This window comes from Bombus vosnesenskii, unplaced genomic scaffold, assembly GCF_011952255.1.
Source record: "Bombus vosnesenskii isolate JDL3184/JDL3185 unplaced genomic scaffold, Bvos_JDL3184-5_v1.1 scf7180000013357, whole genome shotgun sequence".
NCBI lineage: Eukaryota > Metazoa > Arthropoda > Insecta > Hymenoptera > Apidae > Bombus > Bombus vosnesenskii.
In genome coordinates this window covers 500,724-519,237 of record NW_022882991.1, presented here as the reverse complement: position 1 = coordinate 519,237, position 18,514 = coordinate 500,724, and the positions used below count along the sequence as shown (strand labels likewise).

Here is an 18,514-nt window from a genome sequence, read left to right as displayed (position 1 = left end):
TACGATCCTCCATGAAGCTTTTTGATACAAAATACATATAAAATTGTAAATAGCCGCGGTAAAAAGAAAAACTCATAGAAAAATGTAACATTGTAAGATACAAAATACGTCCGTCGTTGTTTGACATGTGTGCAATTTTTTATTTATACAAATATTTATAATTTCTTTCCTTATTTTTTCTTTCTTTTGTATTAATTTAATCGCTTCTTTTTTCTGCTACGTCCACACATTATTATGTAAATGTCCTTATTAAGCGTGCAGGTAGGGGCCCTCGTTAAATCAGTGGTCGATGATATCAACAAGTTCTCTAATATTGGATTATATGTGTATCTTACAAAGCACCACGATCTAAAGCTATACAATACATATAGGGTGTCGTTTACTGAATACGAAACTACAAACAGGGAATCGGACGTACAATTCTTGCACTTTATGTTTCTCGATCGTTTGCTTATCCATATAGGCAGAACTTTTTACTATAAAGATAAATATTGATAATTAATAATAAGTAGCATACAATCTTCGAAAGAAAATTTACGCAATAGTGGTAATTATAGTAATATATAAGCGCACTAACACCCTATATATTTTGTCTAGTTGTCACTTATACAATAACAAACATATATTTTTAGTCAAAATCTGATTTAAACAACGTAAAAAATTAGAAATCTTTTTGCAGAATCAATATAACATCGAATCTAATAGACTTAATATATCAGTAATGTATCATTGTTGCAATTGTTTACTCCTTTTTGCAAATGTAGAGTTAGTACAAGAATACGGAGACACAAAATTGTTTTATAATTTTGTATATATCATTATATTGATCCCAAAACTGATTTTTAACTTTTACGCTTATATGTAAACTTAGTATAGTCACAGCGACGTATTTATAAATTTATAGACATAAGAAACGGTTATTTTTAGGAACGCAAGAGGATTATTCGAAGGAAACATTATTATAATTATGAATAAATTTAATTGAATAATTTTTTATAATACAATTGTAAAGAAAATGAATCTGAAGAAAAAAATATACGCAGTCCGTTAAAATACAAAATTTTGCCTGATCAAGTTATAAATACACGATCAAACTTCCTTATCTTTTCGATTTTTAATATAAACATAAAATTTTAATTAACTTAATTTTTATATCCCTCGTAAATTATCAATTTCTTTCATGTTAAATTTTTTGGCAGTATTTGCATTGAACATATATAAAAGCTATAAAAATTGTGTTGAACAAATATTACAAAAGCAGTGATTATAACAATAAAATACGAGGTGCGACAATAATACATATATAAATAGCAGTTCAAAGAATTATGGCGTTAAATAAAAAAGTTCGGAAATTTGATGTTGTACTCATGAATAACAGGCTAGAAAAAAAGAAAATACATTGCTACATAAACATTATTTTATTTACAGATTTTGTTTGTCAATTAAAAACAATTTCTCATATCTTATCAAGGTCAACTAAACGATAACGGTACATAATCCAACATATAACAAAAATCTTAATGCATGAACTTAATACAAATTAGAAACTACGCATTTATATAAAACATAAAGAGAATTTTACGTATTAAGCAATAAAAAAAGATTATAATTATCGAAAAATAATTTCTTTCTTTACTTGTCACATATTCACAAAATAATATTAGGCTATGAAACTTTATATTTCGTGATACTGTGCTTGCAGAAAGATGAAAATTAGAAAATTAGTGAAATAAATGATATTTCGCCATTAAGTAGCGATAATAGAATCAAAAAATTATGTAGACCAAAATATTTTATACACTCACAGATTTGAGCACCTATGTTAATTTAAGAATTATCTCTTTTTGTATAATTGTACCATTTTGTAATTACCGTTGCACTTTAAAAAAAATTTTTTCGCAATCATTTTACTGTTTTAACATTTTTTTAAATGAATAACAACACAAAATTGCCACAAATATTAAATTACTCACAACTGTAACAGCGATGTAGTCCATCAGTCTTTCTCTCATTTCAACATCTGTCATGGTTCATTTCTTTATATTCAATATAATATGTATGCATTCTTGTGTCTGTGGTGGTTTAAAACATTCGTGAGAGTACAAATAACAGTTAATGCTATTTATTTCAAAAGGTGTATCCTTCTTACGTCGTATGTGAAACAAATTAACGTTATATGTAGAATAAGAGGAATGAAACATGTTGGTCCTCTTTTGATGTTAAGTGTTCTAAAAGTACTTCTATTCACCTTTACATTTTTGTATTCTCATGAATGTATAATTTGTAACTTACATATAAGAATCAAATTACCCCACCTCATTGCCAACACTAAGGAATATATCACATATTTTATACATTTTGACATGAAGAATATCTACAGTTATTTAAGTGTTCTCTTGCTTTCTTAATTTATATCATTGTTTAGCAATTGGACGATTGTAATTATAAATATTTTATTTCAAAATGTGCATTTTGATAAATTTACACAAATTTAAATTTACTAGAATATCAAATGTACGAACTATAATTCCAAAAATGGTGGTAACACCTCCCACAGACACTAATGATAGAACAATTTTCTTTTCTATCTTTTAATCAGTACTTTCGCTTGTTCAATATTTTTTTTTTTAAATTTCATGCTAATTGATGATTCGTGTAAAAATGAACTTAATCGCATGACATTAGAGTAAATTCTTCTAACAATGTGCCGTATGTAATCAAGCAATATCAGTGTACAGCGTTACATATTTACTGCCTCTTTCATGTTTCATGGAAATTTTTATTTTCTTATCATAAATCATAATCATTACGTATTATTTTTTAGCAAAATTAGTCAAATAAAGATAAAAATATCGCAAAATAAATTTATAACATTTGCATAAGGGACAAAAGACATTTTTATGTTTATTATTTCTACTAAATCTCTTCTTCCTAAGTGAAACACTTTGCACAGCAAAATATGTTTTGTGTATTGTAATTCTATTAACAGTATCAAATAGATTTAATTACTCGTCTGATTCAATATAATAGTAGTGAACATGATCAAATTTAAAATATAAATGAAGTCATTTACGCATATACCTACTATTATTGCTCCAAAACTACAGCACTGATAAATGGGTCCAAAATGTTGATCATTGTGTACAATTTTTCTTCATCACAGGGTATGGTAAATTTAAGTATACCACCCTAAAATAAGTTATTTTTTATACTCTAAATTAATAGAACATTAAATTTTTTATATGAAATAGATTTCTTAAAGGACATAAAATATTGTTCCATATTTTTTACTAGTACGTTTATAATTTGTAAAATTTTCATAAAAATAATAATGTTTTACTTACGATGCTACTTGACGGCGAGAGTCTGTTTAAGATGGCGCATGAGGTGACTGCCGACGTCGTGAACCTCAGGCCATTGTTTGAGCACAAATACTATGCCCAATACAACAAACGTAGTTGTTAATATGCGCACCCTGCACATGAAACAATGAGGCTTAGTACAACTGCAACAGAGATGCGAAAACAAAATAAAACAATGAGTGCGCAAAAGTAAAATCAGATGGCGATGTACGTGATGAAGTATGAATTGAAATGTATGTGAATGAAAACGGAACAAGGATGATGGAACAGAAATATAAACTGATAAAAAATGTAATGGTTATCTGTTTACTATAAATGAAAAAAAGAAAAAAAGATGATATATATTGAAGTAAACAAAATTTACTTCAAAAAGCTTATGCAATTAAGCTGGAATGTACAATATTTTGTTTTGGTTTTAATAGATTATTTTCCTGTAAAAATAAAACTCAAACATAACTTTACAATATGAAATAACTGTACCTGGTCCTAAGGAAAGGCATCATTATACCAGCACCTGTTGCAACAAGAAGTAGAATAACTTGCAACACAGTTAATACTACGTTTATGAGCTTTACAACCAACGCCCTTGCATTGCTATTATCCAGACCCTCTAAAGTGACATATTGTTGATGTTGTTGTTGTTGATGTTCCATTTTACAAATTTTAGTTTGACAACTCTCCAACATTTCGTGTATGTCCCTTAATCGATCTTCACTTTGATATTGCACTTTTTCTTCCATATCTGTTATAGTTTGTTTCAAGTTTTCTACTTCATTTTGGTGCAGTTCAGTTAAATCGTTAATTTGTTCCTCCAGACGCTCGCTTCTAAAACGTTCCTCTTGCAAAGCATGGGAAAGATATGTCACTTCTTGTTGCAAACTCTAAAATTGTTTAAGGAAAAAATTAATTTTAAAATTATGATGTATACAAACATGTTATTGTTCTTTATTTGTTCTGTTTCATTACTTATTTCTTAAATCATCAGAAACAAACCTTCAAACCTTCTAATTTATCTTTCATTCTCTCCAAATTTTCTCTATGTTCTTGTAGTTCAGAGAAAATAGATTTAAGACTAAGTGCAGCATTATTACTACTGTGACATGTGTGTGCTTGCCCCCTACTACCAGGTCCACTTTCACTTGTAACACTAGAGCATTCGGATCCTTCTTCGGATGGAAATTTCATTGCCGCAGCACTATGAGTTGATCCCAAACTACACCCACCAGGCAGCGTCGCTGATCCATGATGAGCCTTTTCATCTTCAACACTAGCGTTATCTCCATTACCTGCACGCGGTGTATCGTTTACATAAAAAGTTGAGCCATCTGCAGGGACACAGACGTCGCAAGTTAGAATGTTATCCAATACCAAACTATTCTGCCTCTGTTAATAACTAATCAATTTGTATGCTTTTTTGTATTGCAACACTCCTATCTTTCAAATACAGTTAATGATAATTCAAAAACATTTTTGTTGTATATAAATGCATCAATAATGTGTCACAAAATGTTTTGTAAACTAATACAAAAATTGTTCTTTCTTTATAATTTTTGTTCTTTGAATTCATGTCCACATATGTGTTTAATATACTTTGCTGATGTATTGGATAACTAATATATAAAATAGCAAACATCTGAATATGTGAAAGCCACTAAAGACAAGGCAAAATTATTAAGTAACACAAAGTAGTAATAAAAATATAAAGCTTACAATATGTAAACACAACATTCTCACATCAAATTTGCTTATCTGGTAGGTATTCATCAAATGTGTAAATATATAAGATTTATGTACCTTATCATATACAACAAAAAAGGATATAGTGTTAAAAATTATTAAGATTTTACGAAGTAAGACACGTATGATATATTTACATATAAAAAAACAGATATAGTAAGAAAATTAGCCCAAATGTTACTTACTACTTTCAACTGCCATGACAGCAAAATATTAAACATTATTTATTGTTTAATGTTGAAATGAGTAAGAAGATATTGTACTATTACTACAATACATTATAAATTACTATATATATATATATATACTATCATCTTATTCCAGATAAATAAAAATTTATATTTCTGGGATAATGAACATATTAGCAACTAAAGTAATAATATAACGATTTTAATAGTGTATTTACATATATATGTATATGTATTTTAAATAAAAGAAACGTGCATACTATTGCTTGTAGTATCACAATTTATTAGCATAGGTCAATATGTGCTTAGTGATAGCTTTTAAAACACAAAGATTTAATTAACACTTTCCATAGTAAATATTATTAAAAAATTAAACAATAAATAAGATCTGGACAAAATTGTGTTAATTAATTAAAAAAATAATTTGTAATAAAAATTACTCACGAGATAAAGTATTTATGTTATCTGCACTGCCAAATTTGTTTTTTATTAAATGTGCAAATTCTCTTGGTTTGGACATTACACTTCTGAAACATATAAGAAAAATAAAAATCAGGAATAGCTTTAATATTCCAATTTTATAAAAATTGGCTTTGGAAAATTATTATATTTATATAAAAATATCTTATACATTAAAACATGTAAATTTGTGTTTTATATTTATGAACATACTAAAATTTGAATGTGCTTGGCTTAAATATATAAATATATACCTATATATAAATGTTGTACTTCATTCATTGCATATTTATTTTATAAAATGATAATGTAGTCAAAACTTAATTATAATAATAAATGTTATGATGAAATGATTAAAAAACCATTGCAGTCTATTTTCACACCAACACTCACCCTGAAAAACCACTGATTCCAACCCTAATATTGCCACCCACGTTTCTGGAAGTGAATCTTAAATTAGATGAAAGTGTCATACCCTATATTTAGGATAACAAAACAGAAATTGGATAAAAAGAAGAAAAGAACACAAAGAAATTACACTAAAGGAACACTTCTTCACGTTTGTCACTACAGTGTAAAATTTTTATTTTAGCATATTAATTATAATACGCAATACTAGTTTTTTAATTTAATTTAATACTTTTACTTTTTCAAATAAGCACATAAGCACATACAGCAACAACAGGAATAACATACATCATATTTTTATAAAATATACATTATAATACGTACAATCAAAATATGCTTTATAAACTATTAATATAATATATACATTTTAATAAATATCTAAAATAAAAATAAATAAAAATCTATATCAATTAATTCAGATTTAGATCTATTAATGATTATTTAAATATATCAGCCACACTAATAAAAAATCCATATATATATATATATATCTACTTCTGATTTGATTGCTTATTGCACAATTAAAATACAGTACAGACAGTTGATAAAAGATAAAATATACTTACTTAAGTCCTTGTCCCATATCCCGAAGCACTTCTCTGGGTTGTCTGTGACTTGTAGGTGCACCATTTAATTCATAATGTTTTAATTTTTTTGTATAACTATCCAATTTTTTTTGGAGTTGAGAAATACTGTGCGCTGATTTTTGATTTTTCTTTTCAAATACTGCTTTGATTCGAGTAAGCTGCTGCTTGTCTGCATTGGCAGCTAATTTTAGATATTCATTTACATTTTCTGGAATAAAAAGGACATTAGATAAATTTCACATTTATAATACATACTCTGACATAAATTGCGATTATATAAAGGACTTCATATAATTCATATAATTGTTTTAACACTTCAGCACTATACTAATTAACTGATAATTGCTGAAAATTACCATCACGTGTGGTTTGTTCTATTCTTATAAGTTCTCGTGTTTTAGCAATTTTACTTTGGATATGCTCAATAGCTTGACAAACACGAGCAGAGTTAGAGTCAACATCATCAGTTATTAATTCAGAGGAGCCATTTGATAGGAACGATTGTGTTGCATGATATTGTTCCTATAAACAAATGTAGTGTTATATTAAAATACACAAACCTAAGAGAGAAACAAATTATGACTAACAAAACACATTTCCTTGAGCACATTGTTTGTTAACTTGTACTTTGGTTGCACTCTGAAACTGTGGAGATAGTCTAACTTTGATGCCACTTACAATATTATGCAAGTAGGTATTTAATTTCTTAACCTATAACCCTGATTATACAGTAGTGATTGATGACCTTGTAGTACAGTACAGTGTAATTACATGCCGTAACTTCACATTACATAAGTAACTTTATATAAGCATATACAATCATATTTACTACTGTAATAAACATTTAAAAACACAATGGTATCGATTTTGTTGATCTAAATACTTTAACAATAATTTTAAATATAATAACATATCACTATTAGAGTTATAAATTATTAGAACTTAAATGAATATGAATGTGTTATTTAAAAATGAAAATATTAATTACATTACAGTACATTAAAAAGTATCAAACATTCTGAAACTGAAATTATTTTTATTTATTAATTATTATTATTTTATAATATTAAAACACATACTCCTTCGTCATCGGCTGGTAGGTGAATATTTGGCACAAACTCGTCTTGTTCGGCAGTGATTAAATTGGTATTTGGTTCATCCATAGCATCTACTCGAATCACAGTTCCTGGTGATTTTTGCCTACTACCTTTCATGCTGAAGCTGCCTCCACCACCACTACTTCCACTGCCTGTACTACCCTCCCCTGTTTGGGAACTGCGAAGTCAAATTAATTTTGTACTGTGCTCCTTTTATTTATTTTTCATTTATTTTTTTTAGGAACTTATTTTTCTTATTTGTAAGTACAAAATATTGTATCATTAATTATATCATATTGAAGCATAAGCTTAATGTTTCAGTTTCATGTAAAATACTACAAAAAAATAAGAAGTTTTAATCTTAATTTATGTAAGCATACATATTAATATCTACAAAAAATTGGGTCTTACAGTGAAGCATTACGTGCTTTTGAAATATGTTCCAAAGTAGCTGAAAATTGTTGAGGTGAGGTCAATGTATTTCCTCTGTTAGGTGATGTACTGCGTGAACTATTCTTACTTGACGTAGTTATCATCAAATTAGCCATTCCTTTTGCTGAAAAAATGATTACCTAGCTGTGTTAGTAAGACTGTAAATCTTCTTAATATATGAGCTTAAATAATTTGTTGTATATGTAATCTATATATATGTAAAAATATATCTCTATCAATAAATATATCTCCTCTTTATCAATATAAGTGATACTTTCAATATTATTACTATTAAACAGTAAATAAAGATATAATAAATGAAGAAATTAAAATATATTAATCTCTAAAAGACTGGGTGCATCATTCATTCTGAAATCATTATTATCGTTCAAATAAATATAGTATGTTCTCATTATCAAGAAAAGCTATGTTTATCAAATGTTATCAATATTAATCATAAGATTTCTCATGATATGATCTAGCAAAATGAAATGTATACGAAGAAAATATGGCAAAGTAAATTAATAAATCAATATAATACAAAATTACATGAAACTAACGATGTTTATTGAAATAGAAAATTAATAAAAAAAAATTCACAATGTTAGAAGAAAATGAAAGAATACACCACAGAATAGTTCTATTTTACTTGACCCCTATATACCTATTTTGAGCTACAATTTTCTCTAAGAGTGATATTATCTAATCTAAATCCTGTATGTACAGTCAATTATATGTGTTATCCAAAAATAGTACATATATAGGAAGTTTAGTTCAAACACTGATGCAGTTCATATTTGCTATAATTTATTCATGTCATTACAGAGGTCACCCATATCTAATTAACATTTGTAACAAATTTGCTGGCCTACTTTTCTGACAGTAAGCACATACTAAATAAAACTGCATGACTATTGAATATCAAAAAAACGTTATTATCAAATATTGATATTGTACTTTAACAATGTTACCAAAAATATGTATTTTGAAGAAAATAACATTGTCTAGCATCAAAACTCATTTTGAGATTAAGAAAACATCTGAAAAAAAATTACATGCAGTTACTTCTTTCACATTCTATCACCTTTAATCCAATCCTTTAACTGATGAATCATTTTGATTATCATAATTAGAACATCGGCATTGCTTTCGAAGTATGACGAACATATTACGCGGAAAAACACGTGCAATGTAAAACAATAAAAAATATCGGCACATTATCCATTTCATAAATATCAATCATATTCAATCTAGCACAAATATTCATTCTATTCATTAAAAAAAGTTATTCATGGTACTTTGTAATAATTAAAGCGCAAAACAACATGATATACATAAGTGTACATAATTAGACATTAAATGTAGAATTTTATATTAAATCATGTTATAAACAAATTAAACGTTGCAGCCATTACAGGATCTTTTATTTTATTTTAATTCTACAAGAATGCATATTTTATGTAGTGGTAAATACTATCAAAATTTAAATGCATACATTGCATACTTTAATTTTCAGGGAAATCGTAAGATAGCGGAAAACTAATGCAACAAAAATAAGAAAATGTCGACTAAAATCTTCTGAACCGAATAACACAAATTCCGATACACAACGGTTCTTATATAAACTAAGAATTTCTGACAAAAATAACAATGTCACCTCGCGTAATTGTCAAATACGTGAAACACAGAGAGTCTCGTTAAATTTTCCTATTTAACAAATACAGCTTCATTGAAAAAATACAATATTTATTTAGAACGAAAAGAAAATGTGGAAACATGTAAAGATTTAAAATACGCATGTATGTACGTCAGAGAAGAATCGACGAATATTTAGCGACCTGTGATATTACGTTACTATCGCGACTCATTTCCACACATACGATATCGTCCATGGTTATATAGGTTGAAAAGAGATATGGGAAGTAATTGTCCCACCCCTTTCATGCTGATATTGAGAAACGGGGTACGACTATCGAATAAAAACAAACGACCTGTCAAAGCTCTTCCGCGGTTCTTCGACATTCGATTTACCGAAATATATTTCGTCCCTCACCTTCTTTATCGCCTGATGTATGTAGCTCTTGGTTGAAGCATGGTTTTTATTTCAACGAATGTCACACTGGGAATACACAAAGCAGGGCTCCTTTTCGCGTATTGCGTTTTTCTCAATTGTCTCTTTGGTCAATCAAATAATAGGCTCTGTTATCGTTTTTCACGGGCGTGTCATCGTGCACCATTCGACATCGTAGCACTAGCCACTCTAATATCAACAAACGTGATACATTCTTTCGTCTTTAGGCACTTAATCGACAGTAAACTCATTCAGGAGCATGACGGAACACGCACACGGTGCGACACATTCGGCGAAACCGCTTCGTTACTTCACAACTCGACAGTGGAATACGCCAAACGGAACACAGAGCAACGAACGTAGAGGAGGGGGTAAACAAAACCGATATATTACCACTTGCACCGACTGATCTTTCGACTCCTAGGGATATTTTCTATGGAGATGCGATTGGTATTGCACTACCGTATCTAGCAGTATACGTGTCACCGCATTTATATAAGTTTGATGGATTTTATTTACATATGTTTTTAATTACAGTGTAATCAAATAAATTTCACTAGTTACTTTAGTTCATTTAAATATCACATGATGAATTTGTCTATTTTATATCAGATTCTTGTTTTCGTACCGATTCTTTCGTTGTGTTAGATATGTATTTATATTAATGTATTTATATTTACTGAAGACAAATGAAAGTAATTTATATATTAAATGAAATTATGTACCAATAGTTAAAAATAGGAATAATATATCGTATATGTTACAAATTCTGTTTAATGTATTATATTCAACAATAGTAGATAATTGGATGCAATTTTGTCAGCTAGAGAAAACTTTCTTGGTAGTATATGTATGCGCATATAATGCCAAAAGGAAGTTCCAAGATTTGGTATTATGTATCGAGTACGACACTTTGCTTGCAAATTACCGTGCACTCGGATATCTTCGGCTAGATTCGGATTGAATGAGTGCTGTGCAAAGAGAAAACGCATTTGACGAGAATCATAATTTATTTTAGATTTTAAACGCTTATTGTTGAAAGATGTGTGTATGTGTGTGTATTCAAACAATTGGAATTAGCACTTTATTTTCATCTATATTTAACTGTGTTTCATTTCACTATTAAAAAATTCTGATTAAATTTGTTCACTGTGAGTTACTTAATTGTTTAAGCTTATGAACAAGCGAATTTCCAAAGGAATCTCTATATTGCGGGCTAACGAAATTCAACAAGCTGTAGGGCGTTTCGTAGTGCTCGCTTTCTCTCTTTGATGTGTCGTCGTGTTCGTTACCAACGATGGTAAAACCAACACTTGATAGTTCTATGCAAAACTTCAAGCCCTCTAATGTAATCAAATTTAAGTAGAGGAAATGATTGTTATTTCGTAATTTTTCTGATATTTTGATGTCCGTTACATGCTGTTTTACGTCGTTGATAATGGTTTGCGCCTCAAGCTTCCAGTGATCCTTGTCCAGCTCTTTGTTATTTACCTCTTCCTTCATTCTCGCGTTTTAACAGCGTCAATAACCGTCTTTTTACGGACGCATGTAATATTCTAAACAAACTGATGATATTATAGTTCAACGTTACTAATCAACCTTTCGTCAATGTTGGAACAAATTCACAATTTGTTACGTTGAACAAAGTTCGTCTTATTCGTGCTAACAATAAGACGGCACGTGGACAGGTTAGAACCGAGAACCGAGGGTCAAAGACCAAGATTATACGATTATGTAACTATTTGGCGAACTTATTTCTCTCTTAAGGGATATATAATATCGCTTTTCAGTGACGACAGTGACTACGATCTGTCATCAGTTTAGACCTTGACACTGCGTAGTTGTAAATTTATGTTGTACATTCAATCCCACATATTTCTCGGTACATGTGCACTGAATGCACTATAGACCTGTACTAATTATGTATCATACTGCGTATGCAACTTCTCGCTTATCGCAACGCCATCTCATGACGTTCTCTGATACTAAATTTACCGCAACGAATAAGCGGGAAAATTTACTATCCTATAGAGCAGATAAAATATTATCCTATAAAGCAGATTTAAATGATCCTTGATCTTACATAAAGTTACTATGTTCCTGTTGATCTACGAGCAGAGCGCTAGCAAGCATTAAAAGATTTTTTAATTCAATTCAATTCAATTATGTCAAAGTGGTAAGCTATTAATAGCTTTTTAAGACAGCTTTTTAAAATTCCAAGTTTTGATAAATTAAAAAAATATAAGGTAGCAGCAAGAAAAGAATTTTATCCTTGTTCAATGTCCTCGTTTAGCAGTTGCTCAATAGCTACAAAAGAAACGTGATATCATTGTAACGAAGCTCACGTACATTTATTAATTTCATCTATAGAATGCAAAGTTCAATTGGGACTGGTCATACCTCTTATTATATTCTGCATCGAGGACCTCGGCAACATGGTCACATAATATTTCTATGATTATTAAAATATATATTACTACACTTTTTTTATCATTTTTTCTCCTTTCATAATCCCAAGCAACTTTAAATCAAAATTTATTGAAAATAGACGATCAACTTAAATGCTAATTCGAGCGCTCAATAACAATTTAATTCGATTTGAACCTGAATTCAACCATTTAATGTTTCGTATATTTCACTCTATAAATGGATCTCACGATTTTTAGAAATAATCAAGTTCGATTTGAATGCAAATTCAAGCGTTTCATATCACGCGAATTTGATTCAATTGATCGTACGATTTTTAATAACAATCGAGATCTATTTGAATGTAAATTCAAGCGTTTAGTATCTCATGAATTCGACTTAATCGATCGTACAATTTTCAATGACGATCGAATCGATATCGCGAAGCAGGACAAGAGAACTTGACGAGGTTGCGACAGCTGCCCCAGCTACGTAGCGATGAAGACGGGCCAAGCTGATACTGGGAGATGTGGGATCAGCTGCCGGAGCTGATACTGACGCAGATATTCAGTCACCTCGGTCATGGAGACCGTGCCAATGTTGCACAAGTCTGTCGGCCATGGAACCGTGCACTTTCATCGCCAGTTCTTTGGCGTTCCATCACAGTCTTCATCGACCGTGATCTGCGTGGTGACTTCCCTTTGGCGGGAGAATTAGCCGTACGCAAACATTTGTGAAAAATAAAATATCTAATATCCATTCTCTTATACTACAGTCACACGATTCATTAATGGAACGTGTGAAATTGAAATTTTGAGTTTTTTGAAGAGTAATCGTCGGTGTTTAACCCTTTCAAAATTAACGAAACAATACATTTCAAATAATTAATGAGACTTTCAAAACGATCGTTAAATTGTTTTAATTCTTTTCGGAATCATTGACATCTTTTGCAACATAGGATTCTATCGTAAACGAGAAAGTATGTAATGCAAGGAGAAGAACGATTTCCTATCCATATATTTTACAAAAATAATCATTCAAATCCACAAAAATGCATCGTTGTGAATTTACAAAATTTCTGTGAGAAATTACACATTGATCATTTTGATCATTTTGATAATTGCGTTAATAATAATACAAAATTAAATGAACTAATAAATTAAAAAATTCTATTCGTTTTTTCAAATTTTAATGTATTATAGGCTCTATTTATTATTATGTTGTTGTATTCATAATTAAAAGGAAAATCGACCTAGAAAGGGTTAAACAGAATTAAAAATACAGATAAAGATTATTTTTGATAAAACGATAACAATTTTTGGTTATATTTGCGTATCTGACATTCTTTTTACCCTAAAAGGAATCGACAGTAGTACTAAAATCAGATATACAGAAAAATACGATTACGAAATTTGTTTTATCGCATCTAATCTATCGAAATTCGATGATAATTACGTTTCGCTTAGGCACAATATGGACAGCATATGCGAAGTTTAGAACTAGCCTGGTCACGACCGTATCTCTTGCCAAGAGAAGCTCGCATAACTCGTAATATTCAAGCTGAGGCAGGCGCTGATTTTCTTACGATTGTACGAGCCAAGAACGTCCAATTGAAGAAACTGATACTCACCGATTGGATCTTCATTTGTAAATGGGGAAATAGAAGCAAACTGTTGTATGCTCTTGCAAACTTTTTAGGGTAATTAATCAGCCTTGCATCTGAGGATTTAATCAGAAATCTAGATAGATACTAAAAATAAATCACTTACTAGGTGTAAGAATTGTTTTTCTCCAGAAAACAAAGATTCAATGTCGCATCTTTCAAAAATGAAATATTATAGAACAAAAAGAGTTTAAAAATTTCCAAAAAAACTGTAATTACCTTCCTATTTCTTAGAAGCTTGATAGATTTTATTCTATAAAATTTACTCGAATTAATATAATTGTAAACTTCCGTAAGCAAACTGCAACATTTCATTCGTATTCTTAATTCCAAGTCTTTGTTTTTATTGAATTTTACTGTATTCGATGAGAGCTTAGGAGAGTAAAAAAGAACAGTTTTCTTGGATATAAATGATCCAATTTGTCTATGCACTGTGAAAAGGTATATTTACCTACAAAAGGTTAATTTACATAAATTTGAAACATATTTTTTTCACGTTCTAAGCTGGGTTTATTCCTTATTTAAGTTCTGATGCACCATTGCCATGTTACACTAACCATTGCCATGGTTGCTCAACTTTTCTTAATCGATCCTCACTAACGTAATCAACATTTACGTATGTAGCTGTCAGCACAATCTGGAAACGCTAAGCCTGCTGAATGCGACTCTAGGAGTGAGCGACGTGTTGCGACTTCTCGCAAGTGCTTCCAAAGGGTCGACCGAGCATCTGGCGTATTTAGATCTTCGGGGTGCGTTTCGGGAATGGCAGGCGCCCCATAGTAATCCAAGGCACGTGAAGCAGCTCCATCGATCGACCTATGTCTTCGCAATTATCATTTTATTCAAAGGAATTGAAAGTTTCATAACAAAAATAATCCTTGTCGATTATTGTTTCTTCCAGAAAGTATAAAAAGATACTCTGATATCATTCATTTCTTCGAAATGAAATTTTCTTTGAACCCAGTTTCTTTCTAAGAAGTTAAGATAAAAGTTGCCTTGAGACATATTATTTTCTTAGTCTCAATTTAAACAGATTAACACAGATATTTATTATATTACACAATTTCTGACAGTGCCACGTCAATTACATCGCCGAAGTACTGTATTGAATGAAGTCATGAATTTTTATACTTTGTGAATAATATTTAAAAATATCATTATTTTCTCTACTGCTGTTATCAGCTGTAATCACGTCGACGTGTTATTTTATAAGAATAATTAATCATGATATCCTGATAAAACAATATATATCTATGCTATTATAAATTTATAAAATTTCCACGACAAACTTTAAGTGTTCTTTTCTTGTCACTCTGATAGTATTAAAAATGGCTAATCTCATTCTATTTCTAATAAGATCCTGTATCTCAGTATATCTCATTGTTATCAGAAAAATTCTAATAATTCGGTGATCTTATCTTTACCTTGGTACATAAACATTATCTTGAGTCATACTGTTACACTATTACTAGTTTCGAAATGATTTAAAGAAAACATTAACTTTGACAAATATAATCTTTGTCATAAACCAAATTTTACAGATATCTGCGTCTGTTGGGCCGATTTCGCGCGTTGACGATACTCAGGCTCGATTATCCAGCTCTATCCGACCAAACTCTAAACGCATTGACCAATGCAGCTCCGAGAGTGTTGAAGACATTGCATATATCAGTGAGAGATTCGGATTCCAGACATCACACGATCACTGACACAGCCTGGCACAATTTAGTGCTTGTATGCCCTGAGCTCACAGTGTCTTATACTATAGGTACAATATGATACAGAATGACGTAAAAGTAATCATTGATTTCCTTCCGCCTACATCGAGGCAATATCGAGCTGGTGCTTCACGGTTATTACATTTTGTAATTTGCGAAGGCTTCCATTGTGCTTCGAGCAATTTAAAATCAAGTACAACTATGCTTGAAAAAATTCGATTTAAAAATAGATGATTGCTTTTACGTCACTCTACCTAGCTATTGAAGTTTTTTTAAAACATTTCGTCGTCCATATTTTATATACTTTTGTTCGCATTAAGCGATTCTTATGATTTTCTGATATTATCGCGAAGAAAATTTCCAGAATTGATTTCTTTACATGAATGATCGATCAAGCAACCAATATCAGATTTTTAAATTAATTCAATTAGCTATTATAGAAATTTCAACGACTTTGAAAATGTATTTTGTTAATGAGTTTCAAGTAAATAAAATACAATAGAGTCTTGATTATTTAGATTAATCATACGCTGTTCAGATAATGAAACCGCTATATGTTTTTAGCCGAGAGAAGATCATTTATCTCAAAATATTTTATAAACATGAATATTGCATAAGAACAAAAGTTTTCTTTTTTACTAAAAATCAAACAGTCTTTTATATTTGTATTTTTATTCTTCTATCTTCCTTACAAGAGATCGTTCACGAATTTTCTACTAATCAATTTTTTGATAATTGCTCCTTCCAGTAATAGATGTTCCGATAATAAATCGATACTCTGTTGCATTACTAAAGAATGACGATTGATATGGTAAAAAGTAAAAATGAATTGAGTGTCAGATGTAAATAAAATATTAGAAAGCACGAAGATATCTATAGCAAAAGGATATTTAATGGAAAAGAATCGGTAAGATCGGCTCTGAAAAGTAATTAAACGCTTCGATATAGACACAAATCATGTTAAAAGAATCGCTCAATGTATCGACGAGAATGAGTGATCCTATGCATAATTTAGCTTGTTAAGTTTGATTTTCAGTTAACATATCCCATTACGAAGATATGTGCTACTTCCTGCTGCCCAGTGTGCCATTGGCTAGGTTTCAAATGTTCAGCGGTCACGTGTGGGATCAGAGTAGATCTCGCAATTTCAGAAGCACCGTCGGACTGCTTATTACCCATTATACCAACACGCTCGGTATTATAAATTCTTCCAAATCCTACACGCTTTGAACACTGTCCACGAGACGTTTCCTCATGCGGATCTCGCATGGTCTATTTCTTGACGCGGTAACTGTCGCAATAAAGCTCGCTGAATCTCGGTACTTTGGCCATTGTCCCCTTCCAATTGTGTAACTCTACACATTATTGAAACGAACCACTGTTTCTGTGTTTAATGGTTTGAAAATGTCAAAAGTATCGTTCAGCAGCTCTTGTATTAAAAATAGAACGATTACAACTAGATTGTGAATGTTTATGCATTTGTTGAAAATTCGAAGACGCAAAAAAGCGTATGACATATAAAATATATGAAAATGTAGATACAAGGTGGTTTATAAGGCCGTTTCCTTAATTATATTTGCAGAAATATGAATTTGCATAAATGTCCACAATTTAATTATATTTTATTAAACCGAATTAAATATCTACTAAATTAAATAAACCATTAAATTAAATATCTTAGTAAATTTCATTAAATTTTATTACTGTAATTTTTCAATCCGAATTAGGAAATTAAGGATTCCAAAAAAATATTTTTAATTACTCGATTTTATATGATATTTGTTGGTTATAAGAATAATTACGATTAATGGCCATATCGTTACAGCTGAAGTAATGTTACAACTCAGAAACAATCGTGAGATGCTCGACGATTTGTTGGTCTCCATGCTGATACGTTGTAAACATCTAACGAGATTACAGTACGACGGTATAATAAGAAGTCTTGATACCCTGCGGGACATCTGTCAGCTTCAAGCTGAAAGCAAGACGCGTAAGAATCCAAACATTTATTCAATAGAATCAATTTCAGTTTTAAAATCGTATATTTTCATTTAAGAGTTAACACAGCATTAAAATATTATTCATGTTTAAAAAAAAAATAAAATAGTTTTTCGTACGATCCACGTGAAGCCACGTAATGTTAATGCCCGAAATCGTGCCATATTGAACGACATAAACTACCATTACGATCACAAAATGATGGAACAAGGAGTAGATTTTCGTATCGAAGATCCAGCCTCGGTTTTGGTGTTCTATTAAAATGTTAATTTCCCACCTGTCCACCGGTATCTGTCCCACTCATATCTCTGATTATTACAGCCAAAAAATAAAACAATGCCCTCTATCTCTCTGCGATTTATTCTTTTTGTCCTTTTGATTCTATTTT

The 18,514-nt window shown here is 30.3% G+C and overlaps 3 protein-coding genes across 15 annotated transcripts; 1 reads left to right on the top strand and 2 right to left on the bottom strand.

Annotated features, from left to right (window-relative positions):
* Positions 1–1,855: 1,855 nt before the first annotated feature.
* On the bottom strand, positions 1,856–11,001 carry LOC117237101 (transmembrane and coiled-coil domains protein 2). 13 transcript variants are annotated; one of them, XM_033500731.1, is made up of 13 exons: positions 10,324–11,001; positions 9,242–9,310; positions 8,250–8,394; positions 7,821–8,016; positions 7,098–7,263; positions 6,721–6,949; positions 6,140–6,184; positions 5,732–5,814; positions 5,285–5,293; positions 4,356–4,687; positions 3,843–4,243; positions 3,345–3,505; positions 1,856–3,189 (listed from the first exon to the last, which is right to left on the bottom strand). In XM_033500731.1, the coding sequence occupies exons 2-12, from the start codon at positions 9,279–9,281 to the stop codon at positions 3,349–3,351; spliced, it is 1,803 nt and encodes a 600-aa protein (XP_033356622.1). In that variant the 5' UTR covers positions 9,282–9,310; positions 10,324–11,001; the 3' UTR covers positions 1,856–3,189; positions 3,345–3,348. The 13 variants fall into 13 exon arrangements, with proteins under 13 accessions (XP_033356622.1, XP_033356625.1, XP_033356624.1 ...); XM_033500734.1 differs by having other exon boundaries at positions 4,356–4,648; XM_033500733.1 differs by having other exon boundaries at positions 3,345–3,475; positions 10,324–11,000.
* A 331-nt stretch (positions 11,002–11,332) lies between these two features.
* On the bottom strand, positions 11,333–12,270 carry LOC117237105 (GSK3-beta interaction protein). Its single transcript, XM_033500749.1, has one exon. The coding sequence runs from the start codon at positions 11,842–11,844 to the stop codon at positions 11,488–11,490; it is 357 nt and encodes a 118-aa protein (XP_033356640.1). The 5' UTR covers positions 11,845–12,270; the 3' UTR covers positions 11,333–11,487.
* Positions 12,271–12,335: 65 nt separating this feature from the next.
* On the top strand, positions 12,336–18,472 carry LOC117237106 (F-box only protein 39-like). Its single transcript, XM_033500750.1, has 7 exons — positions 12,336–13,466; positions 14,214–14,446; positions 15,035–15,199; positions 15,952–16,178; positions 17,165–17,323; positions 17,954–18,118; positions 18,236–18,472. The coding sequence occupies exons 1-7, from the start codon at positions 13,275–13,277 to the stop codon at positions 18,385–18,387; spliced, it is 1,293 nt and encodes a 430-aa protein (XP_033356641.1). The 5' UTR covers positions 12,336–13,274; the 3' UTR covers positions 18,388–18,472.
* The last annotated feature ends 42 nt before the right edge of the window (positions 18,473–18,514 follow it).